The sequence below is a fragment of the Drosophila melanogaster genome, chromosome 3L, assembly GCF_000001215.4.
Source record: "Drosophila melanogaster chromosome 3L".
Taxonomy (NCBI): Eukaryota; Metazoa; Arthropoda; class Insecta; order Diptera; family Drosophilidae; genus Drosophila; species Drosophila melanogaster.
Genome location: NT_037436.4, coordinates 16,485,642 through 16,501,102, shown reverse-complemented (window position 1 = coordinate 16,501,102; position 15,461 = coordinate 16,485,642). Strand labels below are relative to the sequence as shown.

The following is a 15,461-nucleotide window of genomic DNA, read 5'->3' as shown; positions in this document are numbered from 1 at the left end:
GCTGATGTTTTCTTAACAACTAAAACCAAAAATCTGTCAATTGAAGAGCAACATGGAAACTTTTTGAATTGTTGCACAAACGATATTTACTAGAGTATAAGTTGAGATGAAGAGAGTATCTAATACGTTATGTCTTGAAATAGCATTGTTTAAATGTAATGTTAAATGTGTTTCGATGTCTGTATGTCTCAATGTTGCTGAAAGCATCAACACTAAGTATAAATAAATATATATTAAAAAAAAAATGCAAACATAAACAATGCGTAAACCAAACGAAAACCAAAGAAAAACAAACAAAATTCTCGCTGTGATTTCTATGAAGAAAATGAAAATATGCATAAATTATTTTATAACCTTTTGTTACTTAGTTTTAACTTGCAAATTTTACGAATGCCTCTCGGCCACTTTGACTACGCCTAGCTACTTACGAACTATAATTTAACTGAGTATAAAGTATCCTATATGTTATGTATATAATCATAAGTGTATGCGTGTATTGAACTCGTTGTTGATTAGCTTTGATGTTCAGTTTCAAGTTGGTAAGGACAAAACTAAGCCCAGTCTAACTAAATGTGTTTCATTGTGCTCTAAAAACAAAGGAAATAAAAAACAAAGTGTGTTGAAAAATGGCGCTATTAATTTGAAAATTCTAGGCATTGTTGTTTATTTGATGAGTTCATAGCTCCGTAGTAAGTATATTTACAGCTTCCGCGCCCTTCGCCAAAGGCAATAATATCCCAGTAAATGGAATCCGAAATAAAGACCCACCATGGCCAGTAAATTCCGATAGACATTGCTCTCGTTGAAGCTGTACTTGTCCAGGACATCCTGACCCGTGTGAAAGCACGGCAAGTCGGCACTCTCCTGAAAGCAGGCTGTTCAAATTTCAATTAATATTAATCTTGGAAGAGGGTATTAAAGCTTAAACTTACTTATATTCTGCACTCCAGACCATTGAGCAGCGGTCATTGCCTCATTGGCATACAGCATCCATGAGAGAAATTGTGTCCACCAAAACGCCACTGGTAGCGAACTGAAAGTTGAGTGTTTCTTGAAACGAACTTAATTGAAAGTATCAATTTAATCACCCACTTCACTTGTATAAAGATTCCCGAGGTGATCATGAATATATAATCCAAGGGCACCAAGTAAGCCATTGCCAGCGGCACCGAATTAAAGGCCGTGGAAAAGAAGCAACCGCAGGCTGTGGCCACATTCATCACCAGCACCACACACATGGCAGTCACTCCGAAGGCATAAAAGGTGGATCTCAGACCCGTCAGCCAGTAGCAGATTATGACGAATATCAGGGGCTCAATTATCATGCCAGGCAGCTATTAACAGACATGTGAAAACTTTAAAATTATGCTCCTTTTTAAATTAAATCCAATTAGTTCGTTACAACACTTACCAAAGCCAGTATATTGGCCGCATAATATTGTCCCGTGGAGTAGAGTCCGGATCGGGTTTCCCGCATGAACAGAGGAAATCCCTGCGGGAAGAGATTCAGCACGGAGTACATGGGATGGTAGGTGTTCTCCGATATCATGATGAAAAGTGCTCCCTGAACAGCCTGTACGCCCAACTGGGAGGGTTCCGTGGTTCCGGCAAAACAGGCACCGATAATAAATGCCATTGCGATCTTTTGAATGAACCGCAACCATTGAATCGTGGGATCCCTTAGCAGCGTCAGCGATGCCCTTAGCCACACTACGTGGAAGCGCTTGTACCACGCCACGCCCCTGAAGGACTCCACCTCCGTGTCGAAGGGAAAGTTGCCTGACTGGGCCATGTGAATCTCCAGATTAACCAGCATATCCCGCTGCTTGGCCGCCGAGCTGACGGCAAACTGATCACAAAGGTGTTGAGCCGATCTCTGCGAGGCCTGCTCATAGCCAGGATCGGTCGCCAGGACACCAATTAGGAAATCTGCCGGATTGTAGGCCTCCGGGCAGTAGTATCCATGATTCGCAAAGAAACTAAGCGCATGCTGAGGTGATCCCGTAAAGGCTACTCGCCCATCGGCCAGCAACATTACGTTGTTAAAGTTATCGAAGAGCTGCGAACTCGGCTGATGGATGGTGCACAGTATGGTGGTGCCCTTTTGGGCCAACTCGTACAACGTGGCCACCAGCTGCTGGGCACTGTATGAGTCCAGTCCCGTGGTAGGCTCATCGCAAAATAGAATCACCGGATTGTTCAGCAGCTCCACGGCGAATGCCAATCGTTTGCGTTCTCCCCCCGAAAGGACCTTCTTGTCATCGCCACTACCAATTCGAGTTTGCGCCGCCGAAAGAAGGCCGGTTCGCTCCAGCAGCTCTTTAATGATGAGGCGACGCTCCTCTTTCGACACCCGACGATCCAGGCGGAGATGTGCCTGAAACAGGGAGAGCAGAATACTTTTAACCACCTACTAAACTAGTGTATAGACCATATATTTAAAGTAGGACAAGCTGAGGTAACTTTAAGAAGACAATTTGATAGTTAATTTGAACAAGAATGAACGTTATTCTAGCCTTTCAATAAACTTATCAGCTAAGATATTAAGATACAGTAGCTCACCATAAAGTTCAAGTGCTCGAGAACAGTCAGCGATCCGAGGAAGAGGTCATCCTGGTAGACGTAGCCGCTGATGCGATGCATGAAGGGCCCAATGCGCCGGCCGTTTATCAGAATGTCGCCTTGAACGACGGTCCCGGCTGCAGCACAGATCCCAATGCAAATGGAGCGGACGGAGATAGTATGGGGATCAGTGTAATCTTATCGGGAACTAGAGTCGTATGTACTTGGTAGTGCCCACAACTTACCCGGCTGTCGAAAGGCGAGCGTTGACATGAGTGTTGTTTTCCCAGAGCCACTGTGAATGGTAGAAGTTTTATTAGTTGGGGGCGATATCCAGCGGAATCTCTGCTTATCAGAGCCGAAAATTAGACATCTTGACATAGTTAGCACATTTTTGGACAACCACTTCTCGAGCACTTCTCCACTCGAGTGCACCTGATCTCTTAGTGGTATCGATTTCGGCAGCAGCTTACCTCGAGCCCATTAGAGCCATCAGAGTGCCCGGTTGAATGGCCCCCGTTGAGTTGTTGATGATCCGCTTCATCCGCTGACCGGAACCACCGACATTGGTATAGACGCAGAGATCCCGCCACACCAGAGTGGCTCCCTGCTCCGTGGGCGACCATTTGCTGTAGCTCCTGAGCGGTAGACTTCTCTCCGAACTGTTCCGTTTCGATAGCTTGGGTGTGCTGTCCAAGCTGGGCACCTCAATGGTGCTGCCCACCGGCATCACCTGCAATTCGTGCTGCTCCACTCGCTCCGGGGCCTCCACATCGATCCGCTTGCTATCTGAATCCGACATTATCTCTGGTTTTTATCTTGGATCTCACGGCTGAGGAGCCAGACTTTTTTCTGAACCGAAGCGTGCCACAGCTGGGCACCAACTAACCGTCTAAACTTTGCTGAGAAGTTGTCACAGCCAAGTTGACAGTAAGATGGACGGGCACAGTAAAGATTGGATAAAGAGGATTTGACAAAAAGAATCTGGGATTTGTTTATTTTTATTTTTTTTTAAAGAGTTATAAAAAAATATTTCTTAATTACAATTAATGTACTTTTAATCGTTGCATAGATAACATATTATTTTAAAATTAATTTTACATTTTTGTTCGTTACTTACTCCCTACTCTCACTCTTCCTTTCGTATTATTAAGATAATGCGGCTTGCATGACAATAGCTTATTTGCCAATGACTACTGTACTGTGCTCATCACCCCACAATGCAAATATGTTAAACTTGGAATCCGAGGTGCGGGGTCCACAATCTTTAGGGTGGCCCTGGCAGCGGGCATTCGATCGTCTTGCAGTTTACCGACCGCTTGGGAAGCAGCGGGCTTAGGTGGCGGCTCCGATTACCATTGCCAGCGGAAAATGCAGTCCAGACCAACACACCAATCCAACGGGAAGCCATGCAGCGCCAGAGTCATCCAAGCAGCCAGCTCGGAAAACCGCCGCTGGATCGGGAAAGCCAACAACCAGATGGGAGGCAATTGTCTTCTCTGTTTTGCTACGCGTTTTCGCATTTTATTTGACTCAAAGGCGAACCAAGAAAATGATTGATGAATACAAGAAACTGTAATTCTCACATTTCCACAAGACGCTTTTTCTCAATGAAGTATTTTTTTGTTGGGTAAATTTACGTATTTTTAATGAGATCGTGTGCCAATCAGATTTGAACTTCATATTAAAGGGCTCTGGATTACATAGGCTTTTTTTTATTAGCTAAAATAATGAATAAATAATTTTTTTTATGTGGAAAGAGTCAAGGGCTTGTCTACTTTTTAAATTTTAACTAATATATAAATGATTTGAAGCACGTTTGAAAAATCATTCTTTTTAATCTCACCATTTGAAAGGCGAACAGAAAGTTGTTCTAAGGAATTGCTGCATACTTTTGGGCATTCCAAAATAATGTATATATATAATGTATAAGGTATATCCTTTGTAAAATAACCGCATCAAAGAAAACATTTTTTTTTTAAGATAATAACATTTATTTTTTATTTGTTCATCAAATAATTGTTTAATGTATAAAAATATATGTCATTCCTCAGTAAAATTTCCGGCATCCAAGGTAAATCAAAAACTTCTTGGTAACTGCAAAAAAAAAAAGAGAAAATAGTATGTAATCAGAAATGGTCAGCAGCTTATGGGAAAAATCCATTCAAAACGTTTATAAATAAAGAGTAATAAACAAACGTCGTTGAAGCTCCGATTGCAGGTGGAGGCCAATAGAAAACGCTCTGTATCAGCATTTCGGCTGATAAGGCGAGTTTAAGTGGACGGATCTACAACCCTCTGGGTTTTCAGTTGCTATCGACCTACATGGCGATCAAGTCGCATCCGTGCGGTTAAATATTTATGTTCTTTGGAACACAATATCAGTGGAAAATAAGTGCAGCGTAATAATGTGAAATTCAATATACAAACGACACAAACAGCACGGCAAATCACTGAAAATAATTATTGGAGCAAATCGTTGCCCAGTGTAATAAATCCAAATGAATGAGTCTTTAATTAAACTTCATAAACCCTTATCGATGGTTTTTAGTGCTTTACTTTGTTGCACGTTTCTGATATTGAAAAAACAAAAAATTGATTTGATAATAGATTATGGAAACTGCATAAATCCCGACTAGACGCTAATTGAAATTAGTTAAATTATACAATCATACACGCGCAACTAATAAAATCAAGAAGTGAGATAAAAAAAAACCGATTTTGTGATATATTCCACAACTGAAGTGTAGTTTAATAAATCTAATCTATTGCAAAATTAGGAAAACAAATAATGAATGAATAATAAATATATTCACCTAATATATAAAGCAAACAATCATTGATAAGCTGCAATTGCTAATTGAACTTATTACCTAAGTAAGGAAATTTAACTGCTCTCTGCAGTTTCCTATCTCGTGATAATAATTTCAAATTTTAATTTAAATATGTTTGGTTGAATAATTCACAAAATTAAAAAATATTCTAATCTACCCCCCATATCTAGGGTAAAAGGCTAGAAGTCTAATCCAATGCAAATTTACCAAAAATGCTGATTGATACTGGCAGTGTAATCTATTTATACGCTGCGTTTGGCGGTGACATTTTGAATTGCAAAAGCTAAGCGGTAAAAAAAAAAAACATCTACAGCATAAAAGCTTTCACCACCAAACCTAACAGACCAGCATACTTAACATTAACAGCGTAAGAGCGGGTGCGCAAAGTAAAAATGAGTGTCACGGGGGTAAGTGCTTTTTATTTTGTTTTCGTTTGCGGCGCTTCTAAATGTAGGCTCTAAATTCAAGAAAACACAAGGTGTCACTAAAAAAATACTAAATAAAATAGTTCGACTTTTATGCAATTAAAAAATTGAACAAATTGGACCGCTGTGATTCGTTGAATGATTACGTATGGCAATTGATGCCAAAAAAACGCGCGAAACTTGTAGAGAAATCTTCGAACATAACAGACCTGACCTTGAATATAGTTATTGTGCGTGCAATGAATCATTATTGATTTTAAGTTTTCCGTCTGGTTTCACAAAACGCAAATAAAGGAAACATTCGTAAATTATATCATTGTTTATATCATTGTTTGTCACCTACGAATAATAAAGGTGTCAGCATGTGGTCGGTATTAATATGATGAAGTGTTGGTGACTTACGAATACTCTTTTAGTATGCAATTCAAAGCTGTAAAGAAAATGTTAAAAGAACTTGTTCTGTTAAATTGTTGCTATAAGAAAATTTATATGAACTTGTTCAGTTAAATTGTTGCTATAATTACACTAAAGTCATAAGCAGTGAACAACCTCAGTTTCTCTTAGTTCTAGTTGGAGCAAAGAGCACATTTGGGATGTTACCATTTAGAGTGCATCATTAAACGATTTTTTGAAATCAGACCTGAAATTATTTGAGTAACTAACAACTGAACGATAGCAAAAGACATTAATATAATCAAGCAATTGTTCAGTGAACCAATTGAGAAACTAAACCGAAGGGTTGTAGAGCATCTATTGCTTAAAACGAGTTTTAAACGCACAGCGTAAGACGACGAACAAGAGACATCGAACGCGACCTCAAGGTGCCCAAATTAGGAGACAAGCTCCAGAACATCGCCCAAAAATATATGGAAAGGCTTAATGTACACCCCAACAGCCTAGCAAGGAAGCTAGGAACTGCAGCTGTGGTCAATGCTGACCCTCGGACTAGAGTCAAAAGAAGACTCAAGCGACACCACCCTCATGACCTCCCTAACCTGGTTTTGACCTAGAAAGTCTTAGTTTTAAAATTCATTAGAATAATCAAATAAATAATAATTACTATGTTATATCAACTATTATAATTCTCCCTATCATTTTTAGGATTAAAAATCTGTTAGTCTTAAGTAACCAAGACACATTGTAAAATAAAATAATTTAAGCAGATCAAATTAAGTTGCCGCATGGGTAACAGTGCGTTGATCAAATAATAAAAACATCATCGAAATAAAAAAAGAGAAAAAAAGAGAAAAGACGACGAGATCCTCTCTTCGAAATCTATGGCATTGCCAGCATCAAAACAATCACGCAGTTCGAATACCAAAATCCATTGCATACTTGCAGGCACACTCCGAAAATGCCGCACAAAGACGAAACAGTCGGTCTAGTGAGAACAGTGAGGACAATGAAAACAGCGCGTCCGGCACCGTTAGGGAACAGCGTGACGAGGCGGCGGGCCGCACCGTTCTCCAGTGGGCGTGGCATGTGGTCAAATCCACATCCGTGGAGCCCACAATGTTCCTGTACATGTTCGCCTTCATGATCACCTCGGTGGTGGAGCAGAACTTCTTCCTCTACAAGTCCTGTCGGGTTAACAGAAATTTCACGGAGGAGATCTGCAGGAATCTCAACAAGCCGGAGAACGAGGAGTTCCGAACGAAGGCAATGTTGACCAATGCCTGGTTCCTTCAGTGGGAGAACATTTCTGCCCACGTTTTCCCCATTATTCTGGCCCTTTTTCTGGGCTCCTTCTCGGATCGGCGGGGCCGAAAGTTGCCCCTGCTCATGGGACTAGTGGGAAAGTTTTTCTACTCCACGATGATAGTGGTCAACGCTAGGATGACCACGTGGCCGGTGCAAAACATCATCTACTCGGCGACGTTGCCATCGGCGTTGACCGGTGCGGATGTGGCCATTTTCGCCTCCTGCTTCGCCTACATCTCGGACATTTCCTCGCTGCAGCAGCGCACCATTCGGGTGACCATTCTGGACGTGATCTACCTCAGTGCCATGCCCATGGGCGTGGCCCTGGGCTCGCATCTCTTTTACAACGTGTTCAATCAGTCCTATGCGGACATGTTCACCGTAAACGCTTCACTACTTGCCCTCGCCATCATCTACACCCTGTGCGCCCTGAAGGTAAGTTTTGGATTCATCTTAGAAATCGAAACGTTCAAAAGAACATCGAATAATATGCGTCTTCCATAACATATCATCATATATCCATATAACTTCATAGTCCTGTACCTATGCACATCCTTAATTACGCAACTTCAACTTTCAGTGGCAAACGACGCCGAGACAGCGATCGTTGAGGGAACTCGGATGCTGTGGCTTTTGGGGCGACTTCTTTGATAAGCAGCATGTGAAGGACTCGTTGGCGGTGTTGGTGAAGCCGCGAAAGGGTCATCGTCGCAGCTTTCTCATTATCCTTCTGGTCAGCATGGCACTGTACACCTTCCAGCGTGACGAGGGGCAGTATCTCTACATGTACACCCTGGGCAAATTTGACTGGGATGTGAGTGCGTACAGCAACTTCAAGACATTCAAGTCATCGGCCTACGTGATTGCCATGCTATTGGCTGTGCCGCTGATGAACAAGATCCTTGGATGGAGGGATACGGTGAGTTCTTATTACTAGCTATTGCTTGGCAACGATTATAGTCTTGTTTATTCAAATTTAAAAGGAATTCAGAGATTACCAAGTAGAAATTAAGTTAATTTTTCTATTTCCATTTACGCCAATCAAAAATCCATTTAACAACTCAAATGGTTTCATTCATAGACAATCATTTTCATTGGCACCTGGGCCCATTCGATAGCCCGCTTGTTCTTCTATTTCGCCACCAATACGGACTTGCTCTACGCCGGAGCCGTTGTCTGCAGCTTGGGCCCAATTGTGGGTCCCATGATCCGGGCCATGACCTCGAAAATAGTGCCCACATCAGAGCGCGGAAAGGTATTTGCACTGCTATCAGTTTGCGATAATGCGGTGCCCTTCATCAGCGGTGTGTGCTATTCGCAACTTTATAGGCGCACTCAGAATACGAATCACGGAGGAAATGTCTTCATCCTAACCATTGCCACCCAAATCGCTGTCTTTGTGATGATACTGTAAGTGATGTCGCAATGTGACTCTTATTTATTTTATAAATGATTTTATTGGTTGTATTACTATTAGTTGCTTACACATTGTTTTGGGCAAAAATTCACTGGCTGTTCCGGAAGTTCCTGAGAAGGAGAGCGGACTTATTTCCCAAACGGAAGCTGTCCTGGAGGCGGAAATTGAGGAGCACAAGAACTAGCCTGTGCAATAACTTTAACGATTCCTAATAAAAAGACTTGAACCCAGAGCAGATATTGAATGCATTGCATTGAATATTTTGCCAATGTAAATCATTCCCATCAACACATTTTGAATAAAATGCTAAACTTTTATATATTTGGACTTATCATGAAATGTGCTGATTTTACTTCAATGGATTTTTGTTGAAATAGAATAGGGGTGCAGCATTTGTGGTAAGATCTCCTTAAATAGAAAAAAAGGTTTTGAATATACAACTTACCCGAGCGGTCAAGTGCCAAATCACTTGTTCTTGGACAGGGTGCGCTGCTTCTCCGCATGCTCCACCACCTGCTCGTCCACGAAGAGGCCCTTCCTTCGCCGGACACTGTCCATGTAGACCTTGGCTCGGTTGGCGGAGTCCGCCTTCTCGCCGAAGTGCATCAGCTCCTCCTCGGTTGTCGGCAGCCAGAAGGGATCGATATCAATCACCTGTAAGCAGACGCAGGGTGTAAATTCCGGGAAATCATTTAGGCACTTGAGACGGGACAATAGAACGAGGCGTCGCTGTGTCTATGCGCCTGCGCCTCGCACTGGATTGGATTTGGGTTGGTTCGGTTTATGGATACGAGTATATGAGCTGGTTCGGGGTTTATTCCTTCAATCTATGTCTTTTTGGGTCTTTGAGCAGGACTCTTTGTCTAAGCAGCAGGGAAAGCGTGCATTTTCACATCTTCATTGTTTGGACTCGAGAGGCTGCGACAAAGGACTCGACGCTTAATGACTTTCAAAGGACGCAGGGACACGCATTGCACGTTACGTGATAAGGCAGGCTCGCCAGGATACGCAGAACCGGCGTACCGTAGAACGGGGCATTTCCTCAATGGCGTGAAGAGCGTTCCCTGCGCTTGATTGATGATTGCCTCCTGCGAGGCGAACCACTTGAGAATCTCTGGTGTGAGATCTGCATTGTTTTGTTTTTCTTCCTCCTTTTTTTTTTATTTTTTGCCTCCTTCCAGCAAGGACTCGAGACCCAGCGGGCGGGTGTCGAGCGGTTCGCTGGAAAAACTCAGCACTCTCCCACTCCAGAATTTCGGTTCTACACTTTATGAATTCCCTCATCAATGACTGAGCTTGCTCGAGAACTGATTAAGATGCTGAGGCGGCTTGAGGTTGGTCTTTTGTCAGGAAGAGACTTTTCTTTCCACAGCAAGAAAATATAGAGCCGAATAGCAAAGTAAATGAAAAACACACTGGTCACAACAAAAGCAAATAAGTTAGCTAGCACCATTGTATTTATTTTATACCCATATAATAATATATCTTTAGAGCCAATTTGCTAATGCTTTTCTCACAGTGCGTGTTCTGGGCCATCTGTTCGCACTACGCTAAACTGCGGGCCCTCGAACATCTTCGCAATCCCATGTAGATCATTATCGGGCACAAAGTTTCGCTTGTTTAACAACAGCCAACAACGCCAAGTGGGCAAGGGATCGCAGCGAGCGGAACAATGGGGCCACTATAGGGAGCCAAGCAGTAGTCCTCGACAAGGTAAGGCAATCCCAGTTCGCAGTTTGCAATCCCTGTCACAACAAAACAGCAACGCAAAAGCGAGACTGCCTGCCATCCTTTGCAAATGGCTCTGCGCATGCGCAGCAGCCTCCAATCTTTCCATCGCTCCCCATCACCATCACCATCCCTACCCATGCCCAAACTCAAGCCCATCCTCATCCTCATTCCCATTCCCATTCCCATTCCCAACATTCCCACTCCAAAATCTCGGGCAGCATTCGGAGGAGACCCTGTGGCAGCTGAAGTGCTCCAGAAGTGCGCAGAACTTGCGTCTGAGCCGGGCCAGACAAATGAGCAGCCAGCCAGCAGCAGGCAGAGGAGTGCACTGCTCCAAATCAGGGCAGTCTTATAAGGGATTCGCAGTTATTGACTAACATTAGAAATGTGAATAAAATTATGACGTATTTTTATCAAACTATTGGCTTGTACCAATAATTTAGTTAGATGTTGAACTGAAATTATCCTTTTGTTGCACATATTTAACAATAACCGTAGAATGGGAAATCTGTAAGAATTTTTAATTTTTACTTTTCGCCAGTAAACCATTTGGGGAAGGTGGTTATCCCCACTAATGCAACACCACGCTGCAGATTGCTGCAAATCCCCCCTAATCACCCACTTCTGATCTCCACCTTCGTAGCGAGCATACTTCCATCTTGAGTTTGAAATATTATGAAAAATATTGCAGCAACCGCGAAAACCAAAACAAAAATCCAAAAAAACCAAAGCCAAAACCAAACGACGTGACATCAACACACACACACACACACGCACACACACACACTTGGTGTAGTACCATATTATATGGTAAGGTAACGTATATCTCTCAGTATCTTCAGCTCTCTTTGCACACACGTGTTCTTATGAGCGGTGTGCTTAGGTGTATGAGTGAATGTGTTTACCTGTCCCGACCGCGCGCGGTTTGTATGCAGGTAATTTACGCGGCAGCTACCGAAATACGCTGACCGTCCATCGGTCCGCTTGTCCATTTGTCCGTCCGCGACCAAAACCAAGTTGAGATTATTATCGCGCGCCAGAAACTGGCTGAAAGACTGTGAAAGAGACCGGGCCCACAGAATATAACTCGATTCGAGTCGAGTTGATTCGAAAGACTTGGGGTCCCCGCTTTGGTAAAAGTCCAGCGAATGGACAACGGACGGCGGACTTCGATGAGCGTCATTTTGACAGCCAGCGAGCGGACAATGCAAACCACGTTCCACTTTAGAAGAGAGCAACAACAATCCTTTGGCCACTTGGATAAACACTTGCCCTGGCATGGATATATATCCCTACAGTACGAAAAAAATAACGAAAATGATTTCATAAAGCAATTTTAAAGCCAGTTTTTGTACGATTTTAATAAAAAAAATATAAGGAGTTGAATTTATATTCTGATTTCGATCTTTGGTTTTTTTTTAATTGACACTTTTTAATTAGACGATAGCTTATTACAATTAATTGAGCTTATAAATTCATAACTGTTACATTTTGTTGGCCAGTGTATTTGTATGTGTGTGCTTATTCGCACCAGGCAGACTTTAGGGCACTGCCATGCTCTCCCCCGCCTCCGTGCGAACTCCCTACGACCCCCGCCTCCAACTTCAGCCCCAAACTCCCCACCCCTGGCCCTGCCCCGCCTCCTACCTCTTCTTCCCCCCCCTGCCTGCCACACTGTCTCCACTGCAGACTTTCCCTTTGACGGGGGGAGGGGGCAGACTGTGGCAGGTATACAAAACGAGTTATCAGATTATTTGTTATTTGTCTTGGTTCTTTGCTCACAGTTTGTTGTGGCCGTGGCTGTTATGCTTTTCAAGTAGTTTCAGAGCTCCACAACTGAGGTCTTGCATGCAAAGCGCGACAACCAGCAGGAACAACAACAACAACAACCACAACAATAAAAGCAACAACCAGAACCAAATCATATGCAACACTCCGCGGCAGAGGAAAACCCGATGCAGAGCGGCCTGAAAGTAAGACCAGTAGCCAAAGTTGTTATGTTATTTTATTATTATTTTTCCTTTTTTTCTTATTTCGGTAGGCTGCAGGTCTTGACCCTCTTTCTGCCCCGTCTCCGGCACACACACACACACGTAATCATAATAACAATCTTTGGGTTCATCAAGTGGCCAGAAGAGATGAGAAGTGATGCAGCCAGCGGGAGGAGTTGGGGCAAAACAAAAGGAAGCACGAAATTAAATAATAACAAAAGCGCGCAAGACAGTAGCCACCCGACGAGGAGATATTTCTCGCTTAAACAGTGCGACACATTGCTGTAAGGCAGATAGATAGATAGTTCAATAGATAGTTCAAATAAAACATTTTTTTTGAACTAGCTGTTTAAAATGAAATAAAATCAAAGCAATATTAAGCAATGAAACCGCAGTTTAGAAAATGTTATAATTCTAAGATATTTTAAATTAAAAATATTTTTAAAAATATCACTGTTATTAAACATAAATCACTAAGTAATAATAAAACCTATTAAATGTAGCCACTGTGTCGAGCTTCTTTGGATTTTGTTGTGAATATTAAATGAAAATATTGTAGCTTCTAAGCGTAACATATTTTTATTAAGCTCTGCTTACCAAAAACATTCAAATGAAACGCACTGTTGGCTTGAAACTTCAGCTCCTGACTGTTGTCTTAATGCTGCTACGTGAAGTGAAAGAGCAACGGCAATAACAGAAAAAAAAATTATGATATATGAAAACTGAAAATTAGTTTTCGTTGCTTCGGTTTCTGTTTCAGGTGGCTCGCAGCCTGCAGCTTCCAGATTCCGGATTCCACGTTAAAAGGTCATCTCGAGAGATGATTTCTTGCGTCTGCAGATCTGCTGATCCGACGATGCACATGCTTAACGAACTTATTGTGGGCCATGATGCGGCAAGAAATGGAAATGGCTTTTTGGGAACACGACGACTCTCCCCCGCCCACTTCTGGACCCTTTTTTTTTTACCCCATTTGGCCCCAACCAGAAGTTGGCCACTCCAGTGAAGTTGACGCCTTCGTTGTTATTATGGGCACGTGACAACTGCGCCCACGGCATAGAGCCCGGCCCACTCACCTGGCAGGTAGGGTTAACCACAACAACAACAAAAAATACTTTAAAAAAGGGAGGGTTTGGGTGCAGGGACCGCGGCGTGCCACTGTCCAAGAGATGTGGGCGTGAACAAAGCGCTGAAAGCGACCGTTTTAATTGCTCGGACGAAAGGTAAGCCTAATTGTTTTCACTTCGAGCAGAATAATGCCATCGAATAAAATATCTATAAGATACTTTTTCACTTCAACACAGTTAAGAGTTGCACTTCTTTTGAAAAAAGTGCAGTATGCAATATATATAGATTCAATTAAAAAAAGGTTATAATTATAGAAGTATTGAAAAAATCAGTATGTATTTTTTCTGTGCAATCCAAGCTTCCCCTCCCATTGTCACGCCCCTTTTCCACTTTTCCTGCTGTCTGCCGTTGGAAATGCGTAAGAAATTATACGAAGCAACGGCAAACAACATCTCCGTCGCCGGCAAAACTTGAAAACTTGAGCTGAGAAATAGAAAATCGCCGGAAGTCATTATACAAAAACTTGTTGTTATCGATTGGTTGGGCGATGTGACCAACACCAGCACAAACACACTGATAGAAAAACCAATACTAATACGAAGTGCACGCACTTTGAAAATATGTGTGGTTCAGGCGGCAAAACATGTTGCATTATTAATATGAAACAAAGTTATGAGTTCATAGATATTTCTTAAGAATATTTCAATGCTACAAATTAACTAGGTTCGATGAAAAGTGAATAAATATGGGGGGTTTGTGTGAAAAAAACTTATTCAAAACTTATTCGAAACTCCTGTGGGCTGAACAACATTTTGACTAAGCTTGGCCCATCCGCTGATCTTGGCAAAAGCGCAAGACAGAAGGGAATAACCATCAAGTTAAGTGTTAATTGTGGCCCACGACAAGGTCAGAATGCGATGGAGAAAGGGGGAGACTGGAGAAGAGAGAGGGGTTTGGGTTTGGGGCTTTGGGTTACCTCGAATGGCACACAGCTGCAGCTTCAAATGGACCATATATCTTTCAGTCCAACTGTTGCTGTTGCCATGTTGCTGCTGCTGATGTTGCTGCTGCTGCTGTTGCCATGTCGCTACTGCTGCTGACTGTGGTTTAGCTTATAAGACTTCAGCAGAAGGTAACAGAAGGCTTAAAGCAGCGTAAGCTGAGATTTTTATTGACCACAGACAGGCAGCGAAAGTTTCGGGAAAAGGGAGCCGGGTCGAGAGGTTGGGATGGGGGTCAGGAATAGGGGGAGTTCGGGGTGGGCACGCACATGGCATATGGTCGAACACAATCGCTGCACTTGTGCCCCATCAGTGCCTTAGAGCAGCAACAGCTGGCAGTTACAGTCAGGATTCCATAACAGAAACAGAATTCTAAGATCTAACGTTAGTTTACAACAAGCAACAACATCATTGACCAAATGATTATCTGTTGATTAACTGTTGGAATGTAAATATTTGACTCCTTTTTTATGATATCTGATGACTTTATGTTAATATTTAAATGTTTTCCAACTGACTAACTGTGCTTAGCAAATGTAACTAGGTTCAAAACTATCCGAGTTACGCATCAAAGTGTAATTTTTTAATTACTCATTAACAGATGGAGTCATGTTGCCCGATTTAAGTACAATCATCTAAATACCATTTGAAGTACTGCCTCTATAAGTATACATCACTAAAAAGGCCCAAAACATTAGCTTAAAGGGAATAATCGATAGCGTCCAGGCTCT

At 42.4% G+C, this 15,461-nt stretch overlaps 4 protein-coding genes across 6 annotated transcripts in view, besides 1 other annotated feature; 2 read left to right on the top strand and 2 right to left on the bottom strand.

Moving 5' to 3' along the window:
* CG43373 (uncharacterized protein) overlaps positions 1-9,265 on the top strand; it is a 51,533-nt gene extending 42,268 nt beyond the window's left edge. The window contains exons 29-31 of the mRNA NM_168670.4: positions 8,103-8,441; positions 8,604-8,932; positions 9,000-9,265. The gene's annotated coding sequence lies outside the window, so the exon portion shown is untranslated. The remainder of the gene's footprint in view (positions 1-8,102; positions 8,442-8,603; positions 8,933-8,999) is intronic.
* On the bottom strand, positions 643-3,452 carry st (scarlet). Its single transcript, NM_079384.5, has 7 exons — positions 3,036-3,452; positions 2,808-2,857; positions 2,563-2,699; positions 1,412-2,377; positions 1,093-1,334; positions 933-1,033; positions 643-875 (listed from the first exon to the last, which is right to left on the bottom strand). The coding sequence occupies exons 1-7, from the start codon at positions 3,362-3,364 to the stop codon at positions 700-702; spliced, it is 2,001 nt and encodes a 666-aa protein (NP_524108.1). The 5' UTR covers positions 3,365-3,452; the 3' UTR covers positions 643-699.
* Positions 4,543-15,461, bottom strand: part of CG33158 (uncharacterized protein) — a 76,964-nt gene continuing 66,045 nt past the window's right edge. The window contains exons 5-6 of the mRNA NM_176337.2: positions 9,385-9,593; positions 4,543-4,659 (exon numbers count right to left, since the gene is read on the bottom strand). Coding sequence (NP_788515.1) covers positions 9,405-9,593 — 189 coding nt within the window. The 3' untranslated portion in view covers positions 4,543-4,659; positions 9,385-9,404. The remainder of the gene's footprint in view (positions 4,660-9,384; positions 9,594-15,461) is intronic.
* On the top strand, positions 4,867-9,265 carry CG42514 (uncharacterized protein). 3 transcript variants are annotated; one of them, NM_168669.2, is made up of 6 exons: positions 4,867-4,964; positions 5,567-5,803; positions 7,163-7,957; positions 8,103-8,441; positions 8,604-8,932; positions 9,000-9,265. In NM_168669.2, exons 2-6 carry the CDS (start codon positions 5,789-5,791, stop codon positions 9,121-9,123), a joined length of 1,602 nt encoding a protein of 533 aa, NP_730172.1. In that variant the 5' UTR covers positions 4,867-4,964; positions 5,567-5,788; the 3' UTR covers positions 9,124-9,265. The 3 variants fall into 3 exon arrangements, with proteins under 3 accessions (NP_730172.1, NP_730171.1, NP_648899.2); NM_168668.2 differs by having other exon boundaries at positions 4,867-5,050; NM_140642.3 differs by lacking the exons at positions 4,867-4,964; positions 5,567-5,803 and adding an exon at positions 5,835-6,192.
* Positions 6,614-7,054: a mobile genetic element.

What these genes read in the sequence shown, in the direction of transcription:
- st (NM_079384.5), bottom strand. Translation starts at nt 3,364, where the DNA reads ATGTCGGATTCAGATAGCAAGCGGATCGATGTGGAGGCCCCGGAGCGA. An exon ending in CGGCCAATATACTGGCTTTG is followed by an intron (nt 1,335 to 1,411) that starts GTAAGTGTTGTA and finishes GTCTGTTAATAG; the next exon opens with CTGCCTGGCATGATAATTGA. An exon ending in GGAATCTTTATACAAGTGAA is followed by an intron (nt 1,034 to 1,092) that starts GTGGGTGATTAA and finishes CTCAACTTTCAG; the next exon opens with TTCGCTACCAGTGGCGTTTT.
- CG42514 (NM_168669.2), top strand. An exon ending in TCCTTGGATGGAGGGATACG is followed by an intron (nt 8,442 to 8,603) that starts GTGAGTTCTTAT and finishes TTTCATTCATAG; the next exon opens with ACAATCATTTTCATTGGCAC. An exon ending in GCTGTCTTTGTGATGATACT is followed by an intron (nt 8,933 to 8,999) that starts GTAAGTGATGTC and finishes TATTACTATTAG; the next exon opens with TTGCTTACACATTGTTTTGG.